Source organism: Perna viridis, chromosome 1 (genome assembly GCF_037379345.1).
Source record: "Perna viridis isolate PV_CMFRI_1.1 ecotype Kerala chromosome 1, ASM3737934v1, whole genome shotgun sequence".
NCBI lineage: Eukaryota > Metazoa > Mollusca > Bivalvia > Mytilida > Mytilidae > Perna > Perna viridis.
This window is the reverse complement of record NC_142445.1, coordinates 34994556-35005172: the sequence shown is the minus strand read 5'-3', so window position 1 is coordinate 35005172 and position 10617 is coordinate 34994556. Positions and strand designations below refer to the sequence as shown.

General features: G+C 33.1%; 1 protein-coding gene across 1 annotated transcript in view; it reads left to right on the top strand.

The window, feature by feature from the left end:
- The first annotated feature begins 3393 nt into the window (after positions 1-3393).
- The window catches only part of LOC148628503 (nucleolar protein 10-like), a 71666-nt gene continuing 64442 nt past the window's right edge, over positions 3394-10617 (top strand). Inside the window, exon 1 of the mRNA XM_088588668.1 lies at positions 3394-3546. Within this exon, the coding sequence (XP_088444794.1) occupies positions 3481-3546 (66 nt within the window). The 5' untranslated portion in view covers positions 3394-3480. The remainder of the gene's footprint in view (positions 3547-10617) is intronic.

Sequence of the window (10617 nt, the reverse complement as noted above, 5' to 3'; positions counted from 1 at the left end):
TAAGAGGTGGGTTAAATAATACTGTTATAATCAAGAAAATATGAAATAAATAAATTTTTTGTCTGCTTCATCTTTCTGCTGTAATGCAAATCTTAACTTTCCAATTTATAGTTTTATTTCTATCCTAGATCATTTTCCCTTGTGGTCAAGTGTAAACAATAATTGTCTTTTTTAATAGAAGACTTTTTATGAAATTATGGTTGATATGGTGTTGCTTTTCCGTCAGTTGAATTACAATTGTGCTTGCATAATGCAGTTATCGTAAATATAAAAAAAATATATAGGAAAATTAATAATGTGAGAAACGGTTTTACTTTATGATATATTGTGCGAATATACTGTACACGTTGAAAGATTAATGTCAATAACTTTCAAGTAAGTACTTGGATGCTACCGAATTACAGGATTAAACACAGTTTTCCAGGATTTGTCGATGAGTAAAATCGGACCATTTACTCACAAAACAAATAAAAGTCCGAAGGACTTTTGTGTTAGGTTTGTGAGTGCATATTAATAGTATTTTTTTCTTGTAATGAAATTGATACTCGGTATTGACATGCATTAAAAATGGCAGCATTCAACCGACAACGTGACATGGTTGTCAATGTCAATATTCAAAGTATCTACGGGCTACTAATAACTGTATTCTTTCAACAACTGTTGTTTTGAATTTACAATGCCGGAAATGGATGGAATAATTTAGGATACAGACCACCAATTCAACCAATGAGCATTTGGAACGTAGGCAAAAATAGTCTTACGCAGAAATTACCCCTGTTCCTCATAGTGCTGTGAAAAAAAGTTCTCATTTTATTTTTAAAATTTAAACAGTTTCTGAAAGGAAAAACATTTCTGTACATTTTATAGGTGAATTTTGCTTCTTGTGATATGAAACCTAATCTCCACAATGATTTCTAACTATACCCCTATCTTGTGAAAACACTGGGATTTCTAATGCTATTTATAGACCCTTCACTTCCGGTGACCAGTACTGCACTGCAAGTCTGCTAACCCCACATGCCATTCTGAGGATTGTGAGCTGACATATGTAGAATCATGCTGATATATAGTCCTCTGCAGGTTAAAGTTAAGGTAAAGTCCAGAGAGGCCATTGAATATTGTGAAATTAGCATAGAAGTCTATGGGAAGTGGAATTAGTGGTTTCTAGCCTTAAGTTGAAGCCATGGCAAAATGAAGTTTCTTGGAATGGCTTTAAACTACTTGAAGATCTTGTAAACTTTGCCATGAGAGGAATACACTACAAAAATCCCCCAAAATATGCATTTTTTTAAGTTATAGGTCCAAATTATGGAAAAATTGGTCTTTTGGCTGATTTTTATGTCCTATCTTGAAAAAAGTATAGAAAATTTAGTAAAAATATCAAATATTAAACTTTGAGGGCTATATTTACCTAAATATGGTGGTAATCAGCACTTGAAATCAAGTTTTGTGTAGATTTGAGCAAAAATTTGGTTAGAAATGAGGAAAAACTCACTTTCATTACTGCATTTAAAGAAATTTAAGTGCGGATGTAGAGGAATTTTTTGAACGGTAAATCGGTTTTCGCGACGGGTATTTAAAAGAGATTGTGCAGATATTTAATTATCGAGGATTGGGCAGTGACCACTAGAGACGTGTTTCTTTGAAGTTTAATTTTCAATAATGAAGAATGTATATTGTGTTCATGAATAATTTTGTCTTACACATATTTTTCTTTATTTTGTAGATAGTGTTGGGCCAGTTTTGTTTATTTTTGTGCATAATGGACATTTATTATATCTCATGATATCTGATATATACCTATATGTACAAAAATGTAGAATATTGTTAATTACATTTTGAAGTGGTCATTGCCCCTTTCAGTATCTAACTTTAGTTGTTTTATTTATGCCAATAGAAGTTTTCAAGTATGGATATTTGAATGTGCTCAAAAATGCATACAGCGGTCAAAAAAGGGCATTGGTTGAGTACATAAATACTTTATGTTCGTTTGAACAAAGTGAATTTAGAACATAAGGACATATAAGCATTTCCCTATGGCAACATGGAAAATCCATTTTTGAGTACTTTTTTTGCTTTAGGTGTCCTTTACTGGTCATGTTTTAATGTGAAAACTCTGTATTTACAGATTTAAAGCCAAAGATATCACCTTTTGTGAAAATTTAAAGATTTAGGGTTTTTTGACATGTGATCAAGAAAAAGGGGGAGGCATGTCAGAAATAAATTTTTAAAAATAGACCAATTTTTCAGAAAATGATTACTTTTTAAGGCTATCTCTTTATTAATATCGTTAAAAAACAACTCGTGCTTGATTTTTTTAATTGAAAAGTCAGAAAAAGTTCTTTGCAAATATTTAATGCATTTAAGTATGGTAGAATATTGTCATTTTTTTGCTGGCGCAACTTGGTTAACCTATATTTAACCTAACAACTTATACCGACAAGAACTCGAAAATGTTAAGTGAAGTCGATGTTCGTTCTACCAGAGGACTTTATGTTTCACTCCTTCTCAGTTACCTAATTGCAATTTGACATTGGTGAGGTGTATAAATTAAAACAACCGATATAAATTGATTCAGTACATGATGATTGTTTTCAGTGCGAAAACATGCGAGACGGACGAATGACGGTAAACAAATAAGCTTGAACAATTTTTAGTTACCAATATTTAGTTACCCAGAAGTCTATTTTCTGAGTGTTTTTTAATTGGCATGGTGCCGTTCTAGAGCGTCAGGAAGTTTATGTTGAGTAACCCCAAATTCCCAATTTTAAAATACATTTCCAAGAAGCCGTAAGTTGCTATTGATACCCAAAGCCTAAACACGAGGCCAATTCTGATGGATCTCAACCGTGCGAGTAAGGCACTGGGAGTTCCAATCATGTCGAATGTGTGCTATGTGGGACATTAAACCAAACAGATCTGGCGAAATCCCAGCAATCAATGTTTAGATGAGTCTCTGAGACACAAGCTCTATCCTAAATACCAAATAGGTTTTAGCTGATATATACAAAGAAGCGGGTCCATTTTGGTGCTTGTAAGGGCTCGGTGTAAAGGACCAAGTATTTTGGCAAGTTATTTTATACGACGATTCAGATTCATAGATATATACATTCTAAATATTGATTCGCATTTCTGATTAGTATTAAATTTAAAGAAATATTTTGCATAAAACAGAAAGGATGACTTGAAATAAAAAGAACATGAGTTCAGTATTTTTGTGACCTCCCCTGACATCATAATATTATTATTTACTAACATGTTTAACTAGGCGTGTGTCGTATAGAACAAACGTTATCTCAAACAAATCCATATTTCTACGTTCGATTGAACAAATGTACTAGTGCAGATGTAAATCAACGAGAAATATATCAGGATCGAAAAATGCCAGCATGAAATTATAATATAAATAACTCAGTTGTCGCCCCTGAATAAAATAAAATGTAAACAGACACACGTGTTGTTCGATTTTCTGTGGATAAAATGCAAGTTTCAAACCCAAATAATGTGAAAATATACAATTTAAGCGCAGGAAAATCTCTACCAGAGGTAAGAATATCAACAGTATTGACAGATTATCAATATCATTTTATCGTGTTTTGTTTGATTTCCATTTCTCAGAAAAAAAATATATTTGTTCGTAGGTTATGGCCGTAACAAATTATGTAGATGATGTACATGTAAGTGAAACTTTTGAAGAACAAAAAATGAACTTATATTATGGCTTTCTGAAGATTGTATGCATGCAAATCCTGATAAGATTCAGGCCATTTCAATTGGCAGGAGCCCCGTGCAGGTCTGGGTGTTAAGAGAATTGGCCTGTAGCAGTGCTAAGCTTGTCATAAAAGGCGACTAAATAGTGCTCAGAACCCTAGCCGGGGGCTAGGGCGCTCTGCCTACAGAGCAACTAGGATGTGTGCCCCAGGTGGTTGAATGGGGTACCCTTGTTGCGTTACATGCTGGGGTTGTTAGGCTGTAATACGGAAAACCTGACCGCAAACCATAGTGGTGCACGTGTTGGGAAAGATGCCACGTTCCTCGCATGTTAAAGAACCCTACTGTGGTATTCTCCCGGAGTAGGAACCATAGGGCTTCACCACAGGAGGCTAAATTGCCCGACCCTACCCACCTCTTCCCTATTTCCAGTGGCAATCAAAATTTGTCAACCCCATTGTCCTTGTGTCCCATCCCTTTTTCATTTCATCATCATTTCATGTTCATTTTATCATCAATTTCATGTTCATCGTCTGAATATAGCTGAAATATTGCTGCTCGGACGTTAAACCCCAACAAACAAACAAACAAACAATTGGCAGGAAAATCCATGTCAAAAAATTAAGAGTCATGTTGTAAATACATGTAGAATAAATGTACTGTATGTTCTAGCTGTGGAACATGATCTTAGCTCATAAGGTCTCTTTTTTTAGCAAACCATTCACTAAAGGAAAAGAAAGACCAAATGTGTAACATACCAACATTTCCTCATACCAAATACCAAATCCTTCAAAACTTTACACAAAGTCATTTAAGAAAACTTTTAAATGCTGAATGGTTTAAGAAAAATTGTAATACTTGTACAGTAAAATAAGAAATAAACATTATTAGTTAAGAACAGTGACATCCAGTTATATATTTTGAACATTTTGAAAACAGAAAACCAGTCAAACAAGAAATATTAGAAAAATGTGTATCATTTTCATGACTTGGAATGAATTGAAACAGGCTTTTGTATACATGTACATTTGTATTTCATGGAATTTTCTGAACCTAGCATCCTGTTATAATGAATGAATTGGTTCATCAATAACAACCAGCTCAGACAGTTCCTATGAAATTATACTTAAAAAATCAAAGTTACCTTCATTGAAGGAAGTTCTTGTTGTGTTTTATGGTTTAAGAAGTATAAGAAGTCTTTAAGATAACCATGTTCAATAAACTTATTCCTGTACATGTACTTGATCTAGTAAAAAAAAAATTCTTACATTTTTAAATACAATGTTTATGTACCAGGATTTTAGCTAGGATTTTGAGGGCTTTAGTCACTTTTGCGTAGAGCACGAACAACATATTATGGGCAGCAGAATTTTGTAAATAGTAAGTAGTATCATAAACTAAAGACATAAACACTCCTAATGTATTCATTTTAAGTTTACAGATACAGGCATAACAAAGAGTAATCAAGGAAACCAAGGTTATAGCGGTAATCAAAAGAACGTAATCCAGGGACAAAGACCAGACATGGAAAACAGACATACACAAAAAAGAACATGAAGTAACTAAAATCATACATACAAAGTAACAAAAGTAAATGAGCAACTTGGACTCCACTAAAAACTGGGAGCATGGACCAGGTGCACAGGTAGGGTAAGCGTCCCCTGCTTTTCTAGAAAAAGCTGCCGAGTTGCTCATAGAAAGTCAAGTCAGGGGTAGACAAACAAGGAAAGGAAAACTATGACCCGTTGAATACATCAGTTTTCATGGTGCTGATGGATACACCATAACGATCCACGAGTTCATGATGACGACCATAAAACTTCTGTAGTGATGACTTCAATCTTGTAGCAACATTTAATACAATAAATATTACAACAAAATAACTATTATTTTCTATAAGAAAACGTGCATTACTTAATAAAATAAAATAGTTACTATTAGCAAAATAGTAAAATAGAAATTTTTTTACATCATGACAAAGCTTTAATGCATTCAGTCTAAAAATAGCCACTATTTGACAAAAGCTACTGTTATGGTATTATTTGACACTTAACTAATAAGAGAAAATCCTCCTGTCCTTTGCCAAACACCACACCTCATAAGCCCTCTTCAACCTAAAACACCTCAAATCAGAAGGATAGAGACAGATCTTTAGAAGAGAATTGATTAATGAAACCTTGAGCCTGTTCCTAAGATAGGTCTTGGTCAGATAGTACCTACTAAATCCCCTCTCAGTCACCAGAAGATAACACAGAAACTAGACAGATAGAAAGGAGATTGACCACATTGGCATAGTCAACTGTAGAATGTTGCACTCTGTAAGCGGTTGCTGCGTGATATCTTACTGCTGGGTGGTAATTTTTTAGTGACCATGAGTAGAATTGGAGACGTTCGTAATCATTGTGATTTCGTTTCAAGAAGAAAAGAGAATCGTAAAATAAATATTAAACATTGATTAATACTTCCTAACTGTCCGCTATTGTATTAAAATTAATTGAAATCCATGAGATGACCAGTCACACATCGGAGACATTGTTGTGTGCAGTTAAATTTCTGAAAATAGATAGCTATATATATATGTTGCGAGGTTCGTGAAGGGTTTTTTTATATGGGAGAAAAATCGGTCGGTATCCATTAAAGATCGAAATCGTTTAACACGACTAATCTAACTAAATAAGGGGGTTTTTAACGTCCTCGACTACCCTGTCGGGTCTCGCACGGATTTGGTGGGCTTTAGATAATTTTGCTATTTATTTAAATTGTATTTTAAACAACAAAAAAAAAGAAATAATAAGTTAAAAAAAAAAGAAAAAGAAATAAGTTTAAGGGAAAAGGGTAATATACTAGTAAATTATGAATAGCTGAAGTGTTAGAAATTAATAGTAAACAGTAAAAATGAAATTTGAAAATGGACCATGTGAAGGAGGAAAATGCCCAGTTGGATGGAAGAGTCAAGGACAACTAGTCGGACCCAGAAGGCGGAAAACCTGTAAGATTTATTTTGCCAAATAGTGTATGCGTTTTAGAGTCAGATGGGTGTGGTTTCAAATTTCGGTGAATATCCAGAGGTGAAGTGCAAATTTAATAATTGATAATGTTATAATTTTAGTTACCAAAGGTGTATGCTTTTTTTGAATGCCGAAAAGTTTATGCCGAGCCAAAACGTGTATGTAAATTTAGACTGCCTTGTCTAGCCGGGCATAGTTCCCGGATTTTACTGTGCTAGCACACAACGTTAGTACGCAGTTTTACTAATGCCACACGAGACTGTTCCAGCTCCTGCTTCTGGTGAATGGGTTGACCATTTTTTTTAAAAATAAGTTTGGAAATTGGATTGTTTATCAATGGTTAGATTGTAAGTCCAAAATTTACACGTGGACTTAACAACAGCCAAAAGTTTAGCCAAATAAACAAATAAAAAATGTATTTATAACCCAAAGTAGTAAGATAAAAGATAGTGAAATAAGGAAAATAAAATATTTTTTTTTATTTGGGAGTTTAGCTTTATGACTATGCATAAACTGGAGTTTTTTTTAAAGAAGAACGCACATGACATTATACTACACACGGCTAGAGCTATCGACGCGGTAGATATATTTCATAAGCATATGTGTACATGATTAACAAAAGTAGAAAAAAAAATAATAACAAATAATAATAGTAAAAAAAAAAAATAAAATGAGAGACTATGTGTATAAATATATTGCATTGTGGAACCCCATATCAGGTGATTAATTTGATTTTAATTCAACTATATATTATTGTTTTTTTTATTGAAAAATGAAAGATGATATTATTTAAGATAAATGGTACTGTATGAATATGTTTGTTATGGTTTTATCAAGTTAGATATTGACCTTACATATTAATAAGTGTGTCGCATGACCACCTGAAACTGCTCGGTTGAAATCAGTGCAACTACACTTGATACATGTATATAAGGTGTGGATTATCCAACTTGAAATGAAAAGAAAAAAAAATATTTATAGGGATTTAAGTTATTTAAGGACAACTACCGTAATTTATACAAAAGTAGGCTATATTTTATTATGATAACCAATGACTGAAATAAATTGTGCTATTGCTGACCAGACTTGTTGCTGAACTAATGTTGGTGGGTTAAGAAGGTTTAGTTCTGAAAGAGTGTGGAGACCCAATTTGTGGATATTTTCTTTAAGTTTCAAACATGCTTGATGGTGTTCTAAACAATATATAAGGACGTGCTTAATGTCCTCTGAAACTCCACATTTTTGGCATAAAGGCGATATATCTTTTAACATATTTTCCTATTTAACCTGGTAGCATGGTTGTGCCGTCTGAGTCTAGTAATTGTTTTTGCGTGATGCCTTTTACCACTGTAAAGTGCTGGTTTTACATTAACGTTAGGTTTTAGCTGTTTATGCCAAATGAGATTCGAATTTTCCCAGCTTGTCTGCCATTTTTGTTTAAAGATTTTTGACATTATAGAAATAAATTCTTTTGAACTTAACCCAATTTTGACACCAATAGTAGGGTTTGATAGAGCTTGTTTTGCCAATCTGTCGCTAATTTCATTTTCCGGAATACCGACATGTGCCGGAATCCATTCTATAATTACACTTATATTTTTCTGTTTTAGAAATTTTGCGTATAGTTAAATAGAATTTAACAAGTCTGGTCTGCTAGATTTATTATTTTTAATAGATTGAAGAGAACTAAAAGAATCCGTGAGGATGACAATGTTTTTGTCTTGATAATTTTGATCAATTATCTATTTTAATGCAAGCGATATTGCAGTCATTTCTGTTGAGTAAACGGAAATATTATCAGTCAACCGAGTAGATAATGATATTCTTTTACCAGGGATAAAGAATGCATTTGATGTTTTACCAGAAGCAGGATCTTTGGAGCCATCTGTATATATTTTTAAAAAGTTTCTATATTTTTCGTCTATAATTTGCACAATAGCTGATTTAATCAAATGTGGATTGTCTTTTTTGTCCACCTTTTTTTTTAATACACTCAGATGTGTTAGCCATACCAATTATCCAGGGGGCATTTTTTGGTTGTTTGTTTTGAACGATATCTATTGTGTCTAAATTATTCTCTCAGAGAAATTGACGTATTCTGAAACCATATGAGCAGTCATTTTTTTTTCCTTTTATGTGAATATCTTTTAGTATATTCTGAGCATTGTTTGGTTATCGTATTGGCTGGATTTGAAGAAATTTGTTTACATCTAGCATAATATTTAAGACTCAGTTGATCTCTTCCGAGCTGTCAAGGAAGTTCACCTGCTTCTGCTAAAACTTTTTTCTAAAGGTGTTGATTTGATTGCCCCTAGAACAATTTTAAGTCCCCTAGATTGAATGCATCTAGTTTTTCTTTAACATTTTGAAGGGCAGAATTAAATTTTTGACACCCGTATTCTAAAATTGACCTTAATAGAGACCGGTAAAGCAACAGTAAGGACTCTGTTCCCATGCCAAAATTATTTGCTGTAACATATGTCAGTAAGTTCAAAATTGGTTTTGATCTTTCTTCTGAATACTGCACATGCTTATTCCATGTGAGACGTTTGTCAAAAATGGGACCTAAAAATTTGACATGTGTTTGAAATGAGATTGGTTTATTGTCTAAAAATAAGCTGACAGAGGACTCTTTTATATCGCCAAAAATAATTCCCACTGTTTTGCTTTGGGATATTTTAAAGCCCCATTTTTTTTACCACTTACTAATGCTGTTAAGGGTTAGCTGCATTTTTCGAGTAAGAGCTTTAAGATCATAACCCCTTAACCACATATCACTGTCGTCTGCAAATTGTGATAAAGTGGCGTTTTGGATTAGGAAACCAAGTCATCTATCATGATATTAAAAAGTGTAGGGCTTATAACGCTACCTTGAGGAATACCATTATCTAACTCAAATTGATCTGATTCTTCTTGATTAACTTTTACTTTAATTTTTCTATCTTGGAGAAAATCAGCTATGGAGTTAAACATATGCCCATTGATGCCATATGATTTGCATTTATATAACAATCTTGGTTTCCATACTAGGTCAAATGCCTTTTCAATGTCAATGAAAACTGCTAAAAGATGTTGTTTTTTAACTTTAGCCTTTTTGATATCACCTTCAAGCGTTAACAAATGGTCTAGAGTAGACCGACCCTGCCTAATGCCGCTTTGCGTATCTTTAATTGTATTTTTCTCTTCCAGAAGAAATTTGAGTTTTCATTAACCATACCTTCCATAAGTTTACAAAGATTAGAAGTTTAAGAAATAGGACGGTATGATTGTGGATCAGATTTATTTTTGTTAGGCTTAGGAGTAGGAATAATGTTTGCTTGCTTCCATGAATCTGGTGATTTACCACTTTTCCAAATTTTATTTATCAAGTCTAAAAGCAATATTAGCATATTTTCGGGCATATGTTTAAACATTTCATATGATATTCTGTCAGAACCTGGTGCTGACACTTTTTATTTCTAATTATTTTACACATCTCCTCTATCGTAAAGGGTAGATTGTATTTTGATTGATTGTTAGCATGACAGTTATCTTTATGAATTGGATTTGAAGCTTCAAAGTTGTTCTGTGAACTTTGAATTCCGGATCAAGGTTTTGGTCACTTGATGCGATAGCAAATGTGCGAGCCAAAAGATTTGCTTTGTCCTTATTGGAAACTGCTTGAAAGTTATCAACAGAAAGTGTAGGAGTATTGCTATCCCTGTTACCTTTTAGGCCCTTAACCACAGTCCATACTTGTTTTACATTGGACTTGTGGTTCAATTTGGAACAAAAGTTTTGCCAATAGTCTTTTCTAGCATTTTCTATAGTTTTTTTAAATGACTTAAGTTCTTTTTTATATTCTTGGTGATCATTTTCGGATTTTGAGTTATTGAAATACGTTCTTTATTATGTTTTT